This window comes from Tamandua tetradactyla, chromosome 16 (genome assembly GCF_023851605.1).
Source record: "Tamandua tetradactyla isolate mTamTet1 chromosome 16, mTamTet1.pri, whole genome shotgun sequence".
In the NCBI taxonomy this organism is placed as follows: domain Eukaryota; kingdom Metazoa; phylum Chordata; class Mammalia; order Pilosa; family Myrmecophagidae; genus Tamandua; species Tamandua tetradactyla.
This window is the reverse complement of record NC_135342.1, coordinates 1,311,384-1,330,994: the sequence shown is the minus strand read 5'-3', so window position 1 is coordinate 1,330,994 and position 19,611 is coordinate 1,311,384. Positions and strand designations below refer to the sequence as shown.

General features: G+C 41.6%; 2 protein-coding genes across 4 annotated transcripts in view; one reads left to right on the top strand and one right to left on the bottom strand.

Annotated features, from left to right (window-relative positions):
* Positions 1 to 19,611, top strand: part of LOC143658530 (zinc finger protein 671-like) — a 526,356-nt gene that overhangs the window by 413,436 nt on the left and 93,309 nt on the right. The window lies entirely within an intron of this gene.
* LOC143658532 (zinc finger protein 550-like) overlaps positions 15,992 to 19,611 on the bottom strand; it is a 31,644-nt gene continuing 28,024 nt past the window's right edge. For all 3 annotated transcript variants that reach the window (XM_077130566.1, XM_077130564.1, XM_077130565.1), the window contains one exon: positions 15,992 to 17,745. In XM_077130566.1, the coding sequence (XP_076986681.1) occupies positions 16,730 to 17,745 (1,016 nt within the window). In that variant the 3' untranslated portion in view covers positions 15,992 to 16,729. The remainder of the gene's footprint in view (positions 17,746 to 19,611) is intronic.

The following is a 19,611-nucleotide window of genomic DNA, read 5'->3' as shown; positions in this document are numbered from 1 at the left end:
CTGACAACTGTGGTGGCCATCCTTGTGAGCTAATCGCTTTTTTCCAAAAGTAAGATAAACTTCTATCTTTATGACAGGAGGTGGTTTTGCAATTTGGAGCCTGGTTGCTGCCTGTTCGGTTTCCTACCCTCCACAGAAACTGGGAGAGGGGGCGCTATCATGGCTAATGAATGGGATGGCCTTCAGGTCTTTGCCAAAGGCATTCTTGAGTTGTAAAGGTGCGAAGAGACTTATTTACCTTTTCAAAAGATTTATATACATTTCAAAGGGTCAGAGAAAGAGTAAATGCCGTTTACTCTTTCTCTGAGAGATCAGATGGGGAGAATAGTTCTTTTCCCTTATAGCACCAGGGAAATTTTTTTCTGATATGTATCTACCTTACAATGGACCATGTGTGCACTTGGAGTTGAGATTTATAATGGTTGTGAAATTGAGAACTGCTTAAATTACTGAAAGTTATGAATAATAATTCTGTGGTTATTCAAGATAAAGGTAGAAATAGTTCTGGGAGAACATGGCTGTGGCATGAAAAAAAAAAAGGTTAAGTGTGAGAGCCAAGTTTGAGCAGGGGATGCTAAAGAGTGAGAAATGGGAAAACGAAGATCAGCACCTGAATGTGCTGGAACCTTGGTCACAGGAGTTTTATCTCCATGTGTGGATTCTTTCTGTTCTTGAAAACACTGAGGAATCACAGTTTGGAGGGAGAATTAAAACATTAGAAATGCCAGAATAGAGAGGGGCTGCAGTAGTGGCATGTTTATTCCCTGCTCTAACAAATGTTCAGGCAGCACCTACTGGGTTCCAGATTCTACCCTAGGTACAAGTCAAGAAACATGAGCGACAAAGACCTCTGCACTCATGGAGCTTATGCTCTTAAAAAAAGACAGGGTAGGACACGTGTAAAAAAAAAAAATGCCAAATTACATAGTATGTTAGAATGTTGTAGACAAAATGCAGGGGAGATTAGGTGGGGAATGAGCCACGAGTGGGATGCAAGGTTTTATTACCCAGCACAGCAAGGACAGCCTACTCAAAAGGGCCACTAGGGATGGAGCCTGGTGGGGTTTCTGGAATATGCTCAAGGCAAAAGGAAGAGGGAGCTAGGTGGTTTCAGTAGCCTGTGGGTCTGTAACCCAGCTTCCTCGCAGGGTCCCTCTGCAGTCAGAGGTCTGGGACACAAACCCATCTGCTCCAGTTGGAGAACTTCAAGATTTCTGTGAAAACTCCATGCTTCCACCCTGGGAACCCACGAGTCTCCAACCCAGTGTACCGGACCCTTCAACAAAGCAGCCTGACTTTTCCTAGAACACTGGCTGTGAGTGTGATGCCTGCACCAGCAGAATCAGCATCACCTAGAAATTCACTGGAAGTGAAATTCTGAGTCCAGAACCCAGACCTAGAATCAGACATTCTAGGTTGAAGGCCAAGAACCTGCATTGTCAGAAGGCTTTCCAGGTGATTTTGATGTCCATACAAATTTTTTTTTCTTGAATGTTGATCTTGTAACCTGCCACTTTGCTGTACTCGTTGATTAGCTCTAGTAGTTTTGCTGTGGATTTTTCAGGGTTTTTGACATATAGTATCATATCATCTGCAAACAGTGATGCTTTTATTTCTTCCTTTCCAATTTTGATGCCTTGTATTTCTTTTTCTTGTCTAATTGCTCTGGCTAGAACTTCCAACACAATGTTGAATAACAGTGGTGATAGTGGACATCCTTGTCTTGTTCCTGATCTTAGGGGGAAAGTTTTCAGTTTTTCCCCATTGAGGATGATATTAGCTGTGGGTCTTTCATATATTCCCTTTATCATTTTAAGGAAATTCCCTTGTATTCCTATCCTTTGAAGTGTTTTCGACAGGAAAGGATGTTGAATTTTGTCAAATGCCTTCTCTGCATCAATTGAGATGATCATGTGATTTTTCTGCTTTGATTTGTTGATATAGTGTATTACATTAATTGATTTTCTTATGTTGAACCATCCTTGCATACCTGGGATGAATCCTACTTGGTCATGATGTATATTCTTTTAATGTGTTGCTGGATTCGATTTGCTAGAATTTTGTTGAGGATTTTTGCATCTATATTAATGTGATATTGGTCTGTAGTTTTCTTTTTTTGTAATATCTTTGCTGGTTTTGGTATGAGGGTGATGTTGGCTTCATAGAGTGAATTAGGTAGCTTTCCCTCCACTTCAATTTTTTTGAAGAGTTTGAGCAGGATTGGTACTAATTCTTTCTGGAATGTTTGGTAGAATTCACATGTGAAGCCGTCTGGTCCTGGACTTTTCTTTTTGGGAAGCTTTTTAATGACTGATTCAATTTCTTTACTTGTGATTGGTTTGTTGAAGTCATCTATTGCATCTTGAGTCAAAGTTGGTTTTTCATGCCTTTCTAGGAAGTTGTCCATTTCATCTACATTGTTGTATTTATTAGCATAAAGTTGTTCATAGTATCCTGTTATTACCTCTTTTATTTCTGTGGGGCCAGTGGTTATGTCTTCTTTTCCATTTCTGATCTTATTTATTTGCATCCTCTCTCTTCTTCTTTTTGTCAGTCTTGCTAAGGGCCCATCAATCTTATTGATTTTCTCATAGAACCAACTTTTGGTCTTATTGATTTTCTCAATTGTTTTCATGTTCTCAATTTCATTTATTTCTTCTCTAATCTTTGTTATTTCTTTCCTTTTGCTTGCTTTGGGGTTAGTTTGCTGTTCTTTCTCCAGTTCTTCCAAGTGGACAGTTAATTCTACTTGTATTTTTGTGCTTTCTTCTTTTTTGATAAAGGCATTTAGGGCAATAAATTTCCCTTTTAGCACTGCCTTTGCTGTTTCCTATAAGTTCTGATATGTTGTGTTTTCATTTTTATTTGCCTTGAGATATTTACTGATTTCGCTTGTAATTTCTTCCTTGACCCACTGGTTGTTTAAGAGTGTGTTGTTGAGCCTCCACATATTTGTGAATTTTCTGGCGCTTTGCCTATTATTGATTTCCAACTTCATTCCTTTATGATCTGAGAAAGTGTTTTGTATGATTTCAATCTTTTTAAATTTGTTGAGACTGGCTTTGTGACCCAGCATATGGTCTATCTTTGAGAATGATCCATGAGCACTTGAGAAAAAGATGTATCCTGCTGTTGTGGGGTGTAGTGTCCTATAAATGTCTGTTAAGCCTAGCTCATTTATTGTAATATTCAAATTCTCAGTTTCTTTATTGATCCTCTGTCTAGATATTCTGTCCATTGATGAGAGTGGGGAATTGAAGTCTCCAGCTATTATGGTAGATGTGTCTATTTCTCTTTTCAGTGTTTGCTGCATGTATTTTGGAACATTCTGGCTTGGTGCATAAATATTTATGATTGTCATGTCTTCTTGTTGAATTGTTCCTTTTATTAGTAGATAGTATCCTTCTTTGTCTCTTTTAACTGTCTTACATTTGAAGTCTAATTTGTTGGATATTAGTATAGCTACTCCTGCTCTTTTCTGGTTGTTATTTGCGTGAAATATCTTTTCCTAACCTTTCACTTTCAACCTATGTTTATCTTTGGGTCTAAAATGTGTTTCCTGTAGACAGCATATAGAAGGATCCTGTTTTTTAATCCATTCTGCCAGTCTGTCTTTTGATTGGGGAGTTAAATCCATTAACATTAGTGTTATTACTGTATGGGTAGTACTTTCCTCTACCATTTTGCCTTTTGCATTTTATGTGTCATATCTAATTTTCCTTCTTTCTACACTCTTTTCCACACCTCTTTCTTCTGTCTTTTTGTATCTGTCTCTAGTGCCCCCTTTAGTATTTCTTGCAGAGCTGGTCTCTTGGTCACAAATTCTCTCAGTGATTTTTTGTCTGAAAATATTTTAATTTCTCCCTCATTTTTGAAGGACAATTTTGCTGGGTATAGAATTCTTGGTTGGCAGTTTTTCTCTTTTAGTAATTTAAATATATACTCCCACTGTCTTCTCGCCTCCATGGTTTCTGCTGAGAAATCTACACATAGTCTTATTGGGTTTCCCTTGTATGTGATGGATTGCTTTTCTCTTGCTGCTTTCAAGATCCTCTCTTTTTCCTTGACTTCTGACATTCTGACTAGTAAGTGCCTTGGGGAACATCTGTTTGGATCTATTCTCTTTGGGGTATGCTGTACTTCTTGGGTCTGTAATTTTAGGTCTTTCATAAGAGTTTGAAAATTTTCAGTGATAATTTCTTCCATTGTTTTTTCTCCTCCTTTTCCCTTCTGTTCTCCTTCTGGGACACCCACAACACGTATATTTGTGCACATCATATTATCATTCAGTTCCCTGAGTCCCTGCTCATATTTTTCCATTTTTTTCCCTAAGGTTTCTGTTTCTTGTCGGATTTCAGATGTTCCATCCTCCAGTTCACTAATCCTAACTTCTGTCTCTTGAAATCTACCATTGTAGGTTTCCATTGTTTTTTTTTTCATCTCTTTTACTGTACCTTTCATTCCCATAAGTTCTGTGATTTGTTTTTTCAGATTTTCCATTTCTTCCTTTTGTTCATTCCTTGCCTTCTTCATATCCTCCCTCAATTCATTGATTTGGTTTTTGATGAGGTTTTCCATGTCTGTTTGTATATTCTGAATTAATTGTTTCAGCTCCTGTATCTCATTTGAACTATTGGTTTGTTCCTTTGACTGGGCCATATCTTCAATTTTCCTGGTGTGATTTGTTAATTTTTTCTGGCATCTAGACATTTAATTACCTTAATTAGTTTATTCTGGAGATTGCTTTCACTTCTCTTACCTAGAGTTTTCTTGCTAGATGAGTTTGTTTTCTATCTGTTCTTTGACCTTCAGTTCAACTTTTTCTGGACCTCTAGCTTAGGTTTTGTTTAACAAAGGATAATTAGGAAAATTTTTTCAGTTCTTGTTTTCTTGTTTCTTGCCCTGCTTGTATGGTGCCTTTTCCCTCCCCACCCTTAGGAGGGTCTACGTAGGTATTATAGACTCCAGCCGGGTTTTCCCGACTAAACTGGCCTCCCATCAGGGAGAAGGAGTCACCTGCATCAGTTTTCCCTGAGGGTGAGACCCAGCACATTAAAAGACTTTCCTGTGAAGTCTCTGGGCTCTGTTTTTCTTATCCTGCTCAGTATGTGGTGCTTGTCTGCCTGTGGGTCGCACCAGCAAAAGATGTTATGGCACATTTAACTTTGGCAGACTCTCCCTGCTGGGGGCATGGTGGAGACAGAGGAGAGGTTGTAGGCTGGTTTTAATGGCTTCAAATTGCCAAGCCCTTGGGTCTGAATTCTTTGAGGGAGGGATTCCACCTGAGTTGCGCTTCACCCCTCCCCTGGGGAAGGCACAGTTGGGAGACAGCCCTGAAAGCAGCCCATTTCTGCATATGCCTGGGGCAGTTGCAGCCCAAGAAGTCCTGCCGCTGAATCCAGAGGCTGCCAAGTCTCCATAGAAACACAGCCACTAAAACCTCCGTTTCCTCCCCCTTCCTCTTTTTCCATGAGCCCAATGAGCGACCTCTGCCTTGACCAGTTTAAAGTCTCTTTCCTTTCCCTCTGGGAAGCTGCCTGTGGGAGAGGGGCACCAGGTGCCGGCCACCGCAGCTTGGAGAACTCGCGGTTCTGGGGAAGCTCACAGCTAGTCCAGCTGGTCCAGACTGGGGTACACTGTGTGTCTGGTCACTGATGTGGCTCTGGCAGCTGTTCTGTACTGTTTCTGGTTATATAGTAGTTGTTCTGGAGGATGAACTAAAACACGCACATTGTTAAGTCGCCATCTTGGCCCCTCCTCGATAAAGCTTTTTTCTGTTTTTTCTTAATACTAAAAAACGTCCTACCTTTTACACCAATATGCAGTTTGATTTTCTCACTCTACACTACATGGTGGACAACCTTAAATCTACCTCTTCACTGTACACCTGATGCCTTCTTATCATACACTGTATAAATTCAAAGCTACCTTCTTTTAAAGGCTGCATTCCATCCCATCGTGTGTGTGCACCATGGCTGGCCAGTGAAGTGAGGAAGCTTGCTCAGGGTTTCAGATTGTCCTTTAGTCTGTGCAGGGCTCTGCACAAGGCCATAGAAAACCCGGTCCTGTGCCCAATTCTGCCTTCAACCCACCTCAAATAGTGGAGAGAACATCAAAGATAAAGGTGCCTTAACAATAAGGCTTGATATCACACAAACCAGAACCATGTAAAGCAGGTAGTTCCTGGGTTGGGTTACTTGCAGGCTGGATAAATCCATTGTGACTATTAAGTGAAACTAACACTGTCCTTGATGAAAAGAATTCTTGTCAAGTTGTCAGCAGAAGCCCACTCATGTCCACAGGGCCAAAGACTGGCCATGTCCAAAGCTAAACCAATCAGAGGCTCTCTAGTGGGGTCAATCTATTCAGAATTTCCTCCAAGAATTAGAGAAAACAGAGGTCTGCTTTTCCTGGGCATTTTGGGGTTACTGATACACATTCAGGAGCTGGACCAGCTGGTAGAGCTGAGATGCCTTCTACCTTAAGGAAAAGCAGTGACAAAACTCTAATAAAGTCCATGGACAGGTGAGAAAATGCAACATAGCTTCACAGAGTTTCTCACATACTTAGCAGGGTCCCTGTGTGGATATTTAGATGAATGAGATTCAGCTTCTGGCTCATGACTCCCTTTTACCGGCTTCTCTCAGCACTTCTTTTTGGTGAGAATCCTGTTATGCTGTACATGGAGGTAACATCTTCACCACACTCCTAAGCCTTTCTCCAGTGTCAACTTTATGGTGCCAAATGAGGTTATGCTTCAGGACAAAGGCTTTCCCACATCTGCTGCACTTATTATGTCATTCATCAGTATGAAATAATCAACATGTAATAAGGTTGGGGTTGTCACTGAAGACTTTAGTTCATATTACACTCATAAAGCTTTTCTGGGTTGTGCAGTTTCAGGTGCTGACTCAGAGCTCATGTTTTTATATTTGTGGCACTTATAAGGCCTTTCTCTTGGATGAAATTTTGGGTGCCAAATGACGTCATAACTTGTGCTGAGGGTTTTCCCATACTTGTTATGTATGTAAGGCTTTGCATGAGAATAAACTTTGCAACGTTTAATGAGACTGGATCTCTGGGTAAATAATTTCCCACATTTGCTGTACACACTCATAAGGCCCTTCTCCAGTGTGAAAACTCTGGTTTTGTGGCTAAAGGCTTTCCCATATTCACTGTACTTCTGAAAGGCTACCAAACTTACTGATGCTTCCCCCTGCTGTAAATGACATGATGCTGGCAAAAAGCTTGCACTACCTACGAAATCTTTTCCACCCTCTCTGCATATGAAAAGCAGTCTTTTATAAATGAGGTCATGTCCTATTTTCCTTTTTATATTCTTCTCTCCGATTTGTTGCATCTGTTGCTGGTGAAGGTTTGCACTGAATCAGAACATTTTCCCACATGCCACAAATATGTATGAATTCTGCCTGGGATATGTCGCCTGGTATTCAGCCAGGCATGAAATGTCTTCCATATATGGCACTGGGGTAGGCCTTCTGAGTAGACAGAGATACCTTGGGATTCCTGGTCCATGACACTCATTCTACAAAACATAATGCTTAGAAGGTAACTTTTCACCCACCATTCCACCTCAAAAAATCTGAAAGCAGAAAATGGTGAAATTCAGGTCAATTTTGGTAGAAGGAATGTCTTCCTGGAAGCCATCTCTTTCAAGGGTATTCATTAATGATGATACTGGCCCTATATCTGAGTTTCTGTGGAAGAGCCTGACTCCAAGTTGCTTGTTATGAAGATATAAGAAGTTTACTTTTCCTTTGGATAAAAAAAATATTAGATTGCACATATGCCCACCCCAAAACCAGGTCAGTTTTGGATAATTATGTGTACCAAATGGTGCTGTCAAGTCATCTTACTTGAGGACTACCTATCATTTGTGTTGAGGATATGCATGTAATGGGTTATATCAGCTTGGCTGTATCAAAGGATAACATTTCCTTCTGTCTGTGCAGTCTCTGAAGCTGATTGCCTATGGTGCACAATATATTCTGGTCTAATGCTTACTCAATAATAAAACTTATTTTCTCTTCTAATTTTGTGGGGAGATTTTCTGGTTTAGTAAGTTTTTTTTTTTAATTATATTTGCCCAACACACGACCCTCTCATCAGTCACATTCATTCAAAAACCTAACCCTCTGACCCCATTCCCCCAGACACACATACATCTAGAGCCTAGCAATTTTCACAGCTGATGCCATTTGCCCTGATCTAATCCACCAGCCTGGCTGAAAATCCCTAGGTCCCACCAAGTGTCAAGACAAAGGCCTGTAAGAGCTTAGAGGGGTGTGTGGTCTGAAACTGTTGTGGACCCCAGAAAAGCCATGTCCTATAATCCTCATTCAATGTTGCTGGGTGGGAGCTTTTTGATTTTCCACGGAGTCATGACTCACCCAATTGTGGGTGGAGACTTTTGATTAGATGGTTTCCATGGAGATCTGTCTCTACTCATTCATAGTGGAGTTGCTTACTGGAGCCCTTTAAGAGGGAACCATTTTGGAAAGAGGAACCAGAGCCACCAGAACCAAAAAAGCCCACATAATGAAGCTGTTGAAAAGAAAGCTAGCAGATCTCACCATGTGGCTTTCCAGCTGAGAGAAACCCTGAATATCATTGGCCTTCTTGAACCAAGGAATCTACCTTCCCCTGGATGACTTAGAGTGGACATTTTCATGGCCTTAGAACCGTAAACCAGCAACTTAATAAATTCCCCTTTTAAAAAGCCATTCCATTTCTGGTATATTGCATTCTGGCAACTCACAAACTAGAACAAGGTGTTAAAAGCATCAGCATAGCCTTATTGTACTCTTTCCTCCATTACCACTTTAGGCTCAGCATCTATCTCATACCTACTTCCGCTTGGAAAAACTGCCATAGGCAACACTCTATTCTCCCCACAAATAGGCTCAGCCTCACATAGCAGACATTATTCCTTATTTGTTTCTTCTGAGGTCAACCACCCCGCAAAAAAGGTGCCTGTTCTAGTTTGCTAGTTTTATTTAGTAAGTTGCCAAAAAGCAATATGCCAGAAATGAACAGCTTTTAAAAACGGGAATTTATTACATTGAAAGTTTATAGTCCTAAGGCTGTGGAAATGTCCAAATTAAAGCAAGTCTATAGAAATGTCCCATCTAAGGCATCCAGGGAAAGATATCTCTGTTCAAGAAGGCCAATGATGTTCAGGATTTCCCTCTCAACTGGAAAGGCATGTGGTGAATATGGTAAGTCTGCTAGCTTTCACTCCAGGTTTCCTGTTTCATGACGCTCCCCCAAGAGCGTTTTCCTTCTTCATGCCAAAGGTTGCTAGCTGGTGGACTCCTGTTCTCTCATTATTCTGGCAGCTCTCAGATCTCAAGCCTTTTCCAAAATGCTTCTTTTCAAGGATCCCAGTAAAGCAATCAAGGCCCACACGTTTCCATCTAAAGTTTAATGCCCACAACCAGGTGAGTCACATCTCCATGGAGATAACCTAATTAAGTTTCCAACATACCAAACTGAATAGGGTTTAAAAGAAATGGCTGCTCCCACAAGACTGGATCAGGATTAAAACATAACTTTTCTAGTGTACATGATCCTTTCAAACCAGCACAGTACTCAAGCAACATATCCTGTCTCAAGGCCCACCCTTACCTTTCTTTCTTCCTAATGGCGTTAGCACCGTGTGCTGAAGAGGCACCCGCTAACTGTGACCCACAGCCCCACCTTATTCCCTTCTCCACACGCCACACTGCGGACGTTCGTAACCTGCCGCCCACCCGAGACTTCATAACTAGGAGCCTAGTTGCCCACTCGTCACCTCCGCCATCGGACCGTGCATGTGGAGCACAGCAGCGGACTACCAGGCAGGCCCCGCAGTGCCCCCATCCCGGCCGGGGCGTGACCCCGGCTGACCGCCCCGCGGCCTCGGTCTCCCTCGAGTACCACGCGCCCGCAGCCCAGGCCCACTTCCGGAGGCCAGAAGGAAGAAAGCGGGGCTGGTGCGGAGGCCCGAAGAGCGTGGGTCCGGCGGGCCTCGGGAGGACAGCCTGCCACGAGGGTTTCCCGGCCTGTGCAGCGGCGAGGCCAGGTGGCATCCTCTCCCGCAGCAACCCCCTCCCCATCAAGCGCCACCGCCTGCACCAACCGACCCACCCGGAAAACCAGCGTCCACCGGACGTCGCGGAAGTCCCACCCCCTCCGCGCGGGCGGGAAACTCTATTCTGGGCGGTGATTGGCCCCCGTCGGGCACGCGGGCACAGCCTTCTGGGTAACGCAGTTTTCTAGTCTCCGTTGAGCCAAAAGGAGAGGCAGTTGGGGTCCTCCAGGACCGGGGGCGCAGCACTGGGAAATGATGTGCTAAGGCTCCAAAGACGGGGGAGGGCTTTGCTTCCTCCTAAAGGGGCTACGCCCTGATTTCTGGTGCTACTTTGGGCATAGGACCCCGCCCTCAGAAGGCTGACAGGAGACCCTTTCCTTGACATTCCTGCCATTGCGGACCTGGGCGAGCCCCTTCACCTCTCAGACCGTCAGGGACCAAAACCCACGTGGCTTGCAGGGGCTTTGTGTACTGACGTTAAATGTTGCTCTTATTCAGTGGTTTCTAAACCAGTAGCATCAGAATAACCTGAGAATGTGTTTAAAATGCAAGTATCCAGCAGTACAGAAAAACCTGGCAATTCCTCCCGGAAACTCCCTCCAGTTTGAGAAAGAAATTCTCTTTAAAGCCCATTGAATAGGATGGGAAAAATAACAAGAATGTTCATCTGCCCTGCGGGAGAACCGGGTTAGATTCCTAGCCCATGCACCTCCTCACACACATATCAGTCCCCCACCCTCCAAAAAAGGGCATAGCACAGGGCCAGGCACACAGTTACTAGTAGTTATACAAGAACTTTTTTTTTCTTTTTCTTTTTAATCACACTTTTTATTTCTTAATGGCCGCCACAAGGCTACCACATGCAGGGCTGAAGAAGGGCAGGATACTGAGCCAGCTTTCTGGAGGATCACTGGGGATATCTGTCAAAAAATACAATGACTCTCTGGGCAAGTAATGATTAAAAGGTTTGCACGAAAGCACACCTTTGCAACATTCGGTTCCTCATTTTTAAAAACAGCTCAGGCAGAAAGAATTTCATGAACTACAGGTAGGCTTATTGCCCAAGGGACTAATTCTTACAGGCTAACATAAAACAACACTTGAAAATATCAGAACCAACTACTCTCGGGTAGAATAGGAGTAGAGTTGACATGGTTTCAAGTTTGTGACATAAGATATTTCATTATTCATCTCTGATTCTTGTGAACCAAGTCCTACCCCCACATGCCTTCCCCACTGTCACTCAGGGCAGCCAGACCCAGATGGGGAATGTGTGCTCACAAGAAGGTCCAACCTTTTGATCTGCAGCTCAGGATCACCAGGTCCCATCCTCATTGATACACTACTAGTCCAGGACCTGAATCTGATAATCCCAAAGGGGCATCTAATTCTTAGGAAGATGTAAAAACTGAAATCACTTAGGTCCAAGGATGCATCCCCATGTAGGAGCAGAAATGAGAAAACATATGAAGACAAAACTTTACAAGCACTTCTGCCCGTTTTCCACTATCCAAATCTCATTTTACATGTTCAATTTAAGAGAAGCTGGATGTTCAGAGGGAAAAAACCTGAATTGGAGAGCAACTAGCCAGTTTCTAGTGTAATCCACCAGTTTTGTCATCAGACACCCATATTATTATTCCTCCTACCTATTCAATCCTCTCAGCCCCTCTTTTATACAACAACCCAAACCCCATACAGCCACTACCTCCATGTAAATGTTAGTATTTCTGTTGTTTACCTAAAACCAGGGAGCTATAAACAAAATACTAAGTTATTTGCCACCACTCATTTCCAATATAGCTAGGTTCTGGGACACATGTAAACCACTGAAGAAATAACCTAGATATCTATACACTGCAAAAATGCCTTTCAAGAAAGATTATGAAATAAAGCAAAGAATGAGAAATTTAATGGAAAATTAACCCCCAAATATGAAATTCTAAGGGTTAAATTTTTTAAATTAATTTTAAGAAAAAAATTACAGGAAAGAAACATAAACATTCCCAATATGTGATCATTCCATTCTACATATATAATCAGTAATTCACAATATCATCAAATAGTTGCATATTCATCATCATGATCATTTCTTAGAACATTTGCATCAATTCAGAAAAAGAAATAAAAAGACAACAGAAAAATAAAACGAAAACAGAAAAAAAACATACACACCATACCCCTTACTCCTCCCTTTCATTGATCACTAGCATTTCAAACTAAATTTAACATTTGTTCCCCCCATTATTTATTTTTATTCCATATGTTCTACTCATCTGTTGACAAGGTAGATAAAAGGAGCGTAAGACACAAGGTTTTCACAATCATACAGTCACAGTGTGAAAGCTACACCATTATACAATCATCATCAAGAAATATGGCTACTGGAACACAGCTCTGCATTTTCAGGCAGTTCCCTCCAGCCTCTCCATTTCCTCTTAGGTAATAAGGTAATATCTACTTAATGCATAAGAATAACCTCCAGGATAACCTCTCGAATCTGCTTGGAATCTCTCAGCCATTGACACTTTGCTTCATTTCACTCTTCCCCCTTTTAGTCCAGAAGAGTTTCTCAATCCCTTGATGCTGGGTCTCAGCTCATTCTAGGGTTTTTCTCAATCCCTTGATGCTGAGTCTGAGTTCATTCCCAGATTTCTGTCCCACGTTGCCAGGAAGGTCCACACCACTGGGTGTCATGTCCCACATAGACAGGGGGAGGGTGGTGAGTTTGCTTGTTGTGTTAGCTGGCAAGAGAGACCACATCTGAGCAACAAATGAGGTTCTCTTGGGGTGACTCTTAGGCCTAATTTTAAGTAGGCTTGACCTATCCTTTGTGGGGTTAAGTTTCATATGAACAAACCCCAAGACTGGGGGCTCAGCCTATAGCTTTGGTTGTCCGCACTGCTTGTGAGAATATCAAGAACTCAACTTGAGGAGGTTGAATTTTCACCCGTTCTCACCATTCCCCAAAGGCGACTCTGCAAATACTTTTCTGCTCACTGATCAAATCACTCTGGGATTCATTGGGGCATCACTCTGGACAAAGCAACAAAATCTCATGTCTTACCCAAGGTTCCATGTACTCATGTTGTTCAACCAAGCTATCTACACAAGTTATGTTAGGAAATGCACTAGTCAAAATATAAATTTTGTACCAAATAAACATTTTTTGCTTTAGTCTCACACATAAGTTGAAATTTTAAAATATTAATTACCATCAACTTTCAGCACCCTGCAGTAATGACATTCCTTTGTTCTTCCTCATGCAAAAACATTTTTTAAATCTGTACATTTAGTCACTGTCATTATACATTCTAGGCAATCCTAGATTATACCATTTTCCTTGGCTGCTCAAGCAAAGGTTTATGAAACAGTCAACTTAAACAATGGGAATTTATTACCTTATGGGTTTGAGAGTACAAGAAAATCCAAAGCAATGAATCATCGAGGCGATGCACTCTCCCCAAAGACTGTGGCATTCTGGGGTTGGCTGCTGGCAATCCTTGGTCCTTAGTTTGTAATATGGAAAGGCACAACGTAGTATCTTCTTGTCCCTCTCTTCTCTTCCAGGTTCCATTGATGTTCAGCTTCTACTGCTCCCTCTGTGGCTTTCTCACTGTCTGAATTTCATTCTGCTTATAAAGGACTCCAGTAATAGGATTGAGACCCATTCTGATTGAGGTGGTCTATAACTTATTGGTATTCTCATCAAAAGGTCCAACTTTCAATAGGTTCACACCCACTTTAAGAACATGTTTTGTTGGGATACATACAGTTCCAAACCACCACACCCCTCATTTCAAATATCCACACATCTTGTTCACTGGGACTCCAAATATGTACTGAGTCAATCATCTTCCCATCACTTCCATCACAGTCTTGGAGAACACAGTGGCATCCTCCCCATCGCCCTTCATCAATTCTGGTTCCACTTCAGTCTTCTCCACATAGCAACTAAAGAAATATTTTTAAATGAGTAAGATCATTTCACTATCCTGTTAAGTGACTTCTCAGTCTCCCAGAGAGGTCAGAATTTCCAATTTCTCATCATGGCCTTTAAAGCCCTGTGCATCTGCTCCTGCCATCCATCCATTTCACTGTCTGCCACTATCCCCTTCCAGAAACATGGACCTTCTCCTGCTTCCTTTATCAGGCAAAGATATTGCCAGCCTCAATATCTTTGCACATGCTGTTCCTTTTGCTGGAATTGTTCCCGCTCACCACTGAACCTGCCTAAGGTTTCTGCTTTATTTAGGAGCCTGCATTTCACCTCATTTACTGTCTTCCCTTCTCTGTACTTTACATCTTAATGCTTACCTTCCCATTTTTACAGCTAAGAACAAGGTCCAGTGACAATAGATACATGTAAGGTCACTGGTAACCTATCCCAAAAACCAAGCTCTTAGCCTCCTTCACACAAGCCCACCCAACTTCAAGTTTTGACCCTTCTTTCACTCATATTCCTGGGGTCTCTGGAACCATTTCTGTCACAGCAGCAGGGTTGTATTATTGCACCTGTTTTCAGATTTTCCCACATTAGATGGCGAGCTCAGTCTGTGCTCATAGGCCAAGCCCTGTCTTAGTCATCCATTTGTTCACTTTACCCAGAAGACAAGGTATGGGTGTGTGGATAACAGACATGGGTCTCAGACTTGCCCAGCACAGCAACAAACAGCTGACTTCACTGACTTAACCATATAAACGAAAACTGTATGGTAAGAGCTGCGTGATGAGGGAATTAACACTACGGGGTACTTTATCCTCTGCAGTGCACATCTCTCACGGTTTGGGGAAAATGGGGACAACCTAGGCATAGAAAGCACATTCAGCTGAGAGCGAATGTGCCTTGAGAGGTTTTCTCTTGGACACAGGACTCAGCTAAGATACAGCCACAGAAAGGACAGAAGAGGGTGCTGTCCTCAAGAAGCAACTCACTATCCCAACAATACAGCACCATGCACACTATCCTTAACATTATAAAACCCCTACTGACTCACTGAGAAGTGCATTCATAATATGTAAAAAAACGCACCTCAAAGAGGTACATGCCTGCTACAGCAAAGCCAAGTACTTATGTGACCATTTAAACAGCCAAGGAAAGTTCAAAGAGAGTGTCATTACTTCTATGTCTGTGAAATAAATGTTTTAATCTGATATAACACTGGATTATCTCATGTGGCTTTAAATCTACACTGAAGGACAATTCCAGAGGAGAGATGTCAAGATGCTCATCCAACGACAGCACCAAGGGACTAAGCTCAGTGGTCACAGTGAAACCCGCGTGATCCTCCATGAATTCTTGCTTGTTAAAAAAACCCCAGACTTTATCTAGCAGAAAACCTCACACAAGTTCATCATTCAAGATGAACAGTGAGATTCCTCCTCCATGTTTGTTGTTTTTAGTTTAATATGACTTTCTGAACTTTGTATTTTATTATTATTTTTAGCTGTAAGTTAACCCCTAAAAAAGTATGAGGCGTTGAAAATGACCCTCAGCAGAGAATTCAAGAACTGAGAAGCACTAGGAAGAGGAAAAAATGAAAATTCACCTGAGGTCACACAATTACACAAACATCCCCATGCCACAGGAGACTAAACAGGCAGAATGGGATTCAAGAAAATGTGAAAATATTGCACATTTGGTACCACACAAAGAAAGGGTGTTGTGATTTGTTTTTAATAAAAACCAAGCCTTAAGCAGTCTTCAATGGCACAGGAAAATATGGTTATCCGTAGGTGGATCCTCTCTCCTTAGATAGGAAATAAGTGTACAGGATGGCATTTTCAGTATTCTACTTTCTTATGGGTTCAAATATTTCATGACTCAAGGCTTCATATTTCTCACAAACAATTATGCTCCTCATGGCTAGAGAGGTTTGGAACAAAGAAGACATTCAATAACTGTTTGTTTAAAGTTTAATTGTCCAACTCCCCAGAGACATGATAGGAGTGAATGTATATAAAAGTTAAAGAAAGGTGCTCAGACTCTTTCATGAAAGCATTTGCTTTTGATTCTTTTTCTTTTATATCATCTCCTCCTCCTCTCTCTCTTTAAAAAAAATATTCCTGAGTTGGCTTTCCAGTATAAATCATAGACAGATCAGTGACTGGAGGTGTTTATGGGTTTACAATAACCAGAGGCTATGTCTCTGTATACTTTCTCACCAGTAAAGTGAAGTCCCAGTGGGGTTAGTTTCTAATATGACTCTTTAGATGACAAGTCATGATCTATCACAGAAGGCTTTCATCCAGTGATGACACTTAACGACTGCAGTATGAATTCTCAGATGGCAAATAAGATTTTTCATTTGGCTATAGACAGTCTTTAGTAGTTATATTCAGAAATTTCCTCAGTATGAATTCACTGATGTTGATGGAAATTGGCCCACTGGTAAAGGGCCTCTCCACATTTCTCTTCAGAAGAAACTTTCGGAGTTCCTTGGGGGCTGAGCTGAGGCTGAAGATTTTCTTACATTCACTGCAATGTGACTACTCACACAGTTAAGAAAGAGCTGTGACAAAAGGCTTTCCCACAGTCTCTGCACTAAAAAGGGTTGGCACCAGTGCGAACCCTAGAATGAAAGACAGAGTGGCAGATGAGGGCCTTGCCACATTACTGCACCCACAGGGCTTTTCTCAAGTGTGAACCTGATTGTGCTGTATAAGGTGTGACCTGCGTCTGAAAGCCTTCCCACATTCAATACACTTGTAAGGTGTCTCCCCAGTATGGATGACAGAGTGTTGAATGAGGTTTGCACTCCGGTGAAAAGCTTTCCCACACTGGATGCATTCATAGGGCTTCTCTCCAGTGTGAATCCGCTGGTGCTGTGTGAGTTCTGAGCTGCATCTGAAGGCCTTCCCACACTCCCCGCAATCATAAGGCTTCTCTCCAGTGTGGATGATGTAGTGCTGAATTAGGTATTCCCTGTTGCTAAAGGCTTTCTCACATTCTTTGCATTCAAAGGGTTTTTCTCCAGTGTGGGTCCTATTATGCCGAATAAAAGTAGAGCGATGGGCAAAGGCCATTTTGCATTCACTGCACTCATAGGGCTTCTCACCAGTGTGAATTGGAAGGTGCTGCATGAGGTACGACCTGCGTTTGAAGGTCTTCCCACACTCAGTGCACTTGTATGGCTTTTCTCCAGTATGAATCACATAGTGCCGAATAAGGGTTGAGCTTTGGCTAAAGACCATCCCACACTCATTGCATTCATAGGGCTTCATTCCAGTGTGAATCCGCTGATGTCGAACAAGGTTCCACTTCCTGTTAAAACCTTTCCTGCATTCCTTGCATTCATAGGGGTTTTTCCCTTCATCAATCACGGAGTCTTTACTCGGTCCATGTGAGTCACAGTCAGGAAGAGTATCTCCTGGAAGCACTCGCTTCTGTAATACCCTTGAGGGCAGAATATTATCTCTTTCCAAACCATCATCATCAAGGCTCATCTTCCCAGTTTGAGTATCCTTGTGGGAGTCTGTCTCTGGCTTTAAGTGCCTTTTCTGCATTTCCAAAAGCTCTTCCTGATCCCTGGCTTGCCCCAACCTGGAGTCCCTTGAAGATTCCTGAGTTAGGCTTCCCTGGAACATGGCTCCCTTTGACAAGACCAACTGAGAAGGGGTTGGTTCTCTGGTCTGATATTTTTCTCTATCACCTGAAGGGAATCCAATATACAAAGAAGTCTATTAGTGATGTCACGTAAAAGAAACAAAATTATCACTTCATTAGGAAAATGAGGATGAAAATAGTATCCCTGGTACCTGCTGTGTTTTGATAACTCTGAAAGCAGGTTTCCAATTACTTTATGTTAAGCTCCTTGAACCCTCATCACCATTAATGGGAAGACTTGGAGGAGGGGTTGGGATAGGGGACAGAGGATAGGGATGGATTAGAGACTCCATCTTACACTGCAGAACAGGGGAGGGAGTCCAGAGTAATAATGACACCGTATGAAGACATCTGCTCTTAGAACTGGCATTTCTTGGTACTAGAGGAGTATAAGAGAGTGGCCTCTAACCAGAAGGGGAAGAGAAAGAGATTATGGAAGGCTCAAAAAATAGTTGTTGTCAGATAGAGGAAGTGGAAAGATGCATTGAGTTTAAGCTGAAGGAGAAGGCATGAGTACATTCACCCTTGGAGAGTACTTAGAGTTAAAAGAAGAAAAGACCACAAGATGGATGGTGAAGCTGTACTGAAAGGGTGATTACAGTCAAGAAAGAAAGAAAGAAGATGAAGTCCTCAGCCATAGAAAGAAAGAGGCACAAATGGTACAAAAGCTCAAGCATAAGATTTAATAAGTCTCTCATGTATCAAGAGGCAAATTGTGTGCTGGTTAAGAGGAAAGGTTCTGAAGCCTCAGTTCAAATCCTGCCTCTATCAAGTTAGCAGATCGTAGATGAAATTTTTTTCCAAGTCTCAATTTCTTCATCTGAGAAACTAGGAGACTCTCAGTTTCTCAGGCTGTCAGGAGGAAACGACAAATGAAAAAATACCCAGAAATCGTTCAACAATTTCAACACGGCATGGGTTCACTAAATTGTGGGCCATTATCCTTATTATTCTCATTGTTCCACTGGGCAATTAGGAATGACAGCAATGACATCAGCAAGAAAATTTCAGTGTGGTCATTCTGTGAAATCAAAGATTAAAGTTGTCAATATCAAGTGTTGATGCAATGGAAATCTGATGCAATGATACGTGGCTGGTGGGACTGTGAAATGGTGCAGTTATTCTGGAACACCATTTCTAAGTCTGTCTTAAAGTTGAGCACAGATCTACCCCATGGCTTAGCCATTCCTTTCCTTAGAATATACCCAACAGGAAGGAGTACTTATATCCACTAAATGTTACGAACAGGAATAGTTATAAAGGTGTACTTCATAACATCCAAACACTATAAACAATACAAATACCCATATCAGGAAAAAGAATACATTATGATATTTTCATACAATGTTTTACCACACAATATACAGAATGAACCAATCTCAGGTATATAATGATGATCAAAAGAAATGCGCAAGAGAAAAAACTTTGGGGGTTCATTCAAATCCATTTAAGTATAGTCAAAATGAGTACATGGTGATAGAGTCTAAACAGTGTTTAAACTGTAGGCAGTGGTATTGCAAAGGATGGGGCATCCCGAAGACTACCAACTTGTTGGAAATAGTCTAAATCTTGAGCTGGGTGGAAGATATTTGAATTTATATATATATATATATATATATATATATATGTAAAAATTTATGCTGAACCTTAGGATTTGTATATATCACTATACACTTCAAGTGAAAGAAATTTTAAACAAAAGGTATGAAAGATATGGAAGCCAGAATATACATATTTCCCCAAAATGACAAAACTCCTTCAAAGTCCTTGGTTTTACAAGTACAGTCAACATAAGTTAAAGGCCATTATAGATCAAAAAGCATTTTGTTCGTTTTATTTTTCTTCAAGTGCAAAAAACTTGAGCACATTTTTACACTGAGCAGAGAGAGGATGAAGATACAGAAGAGACAAG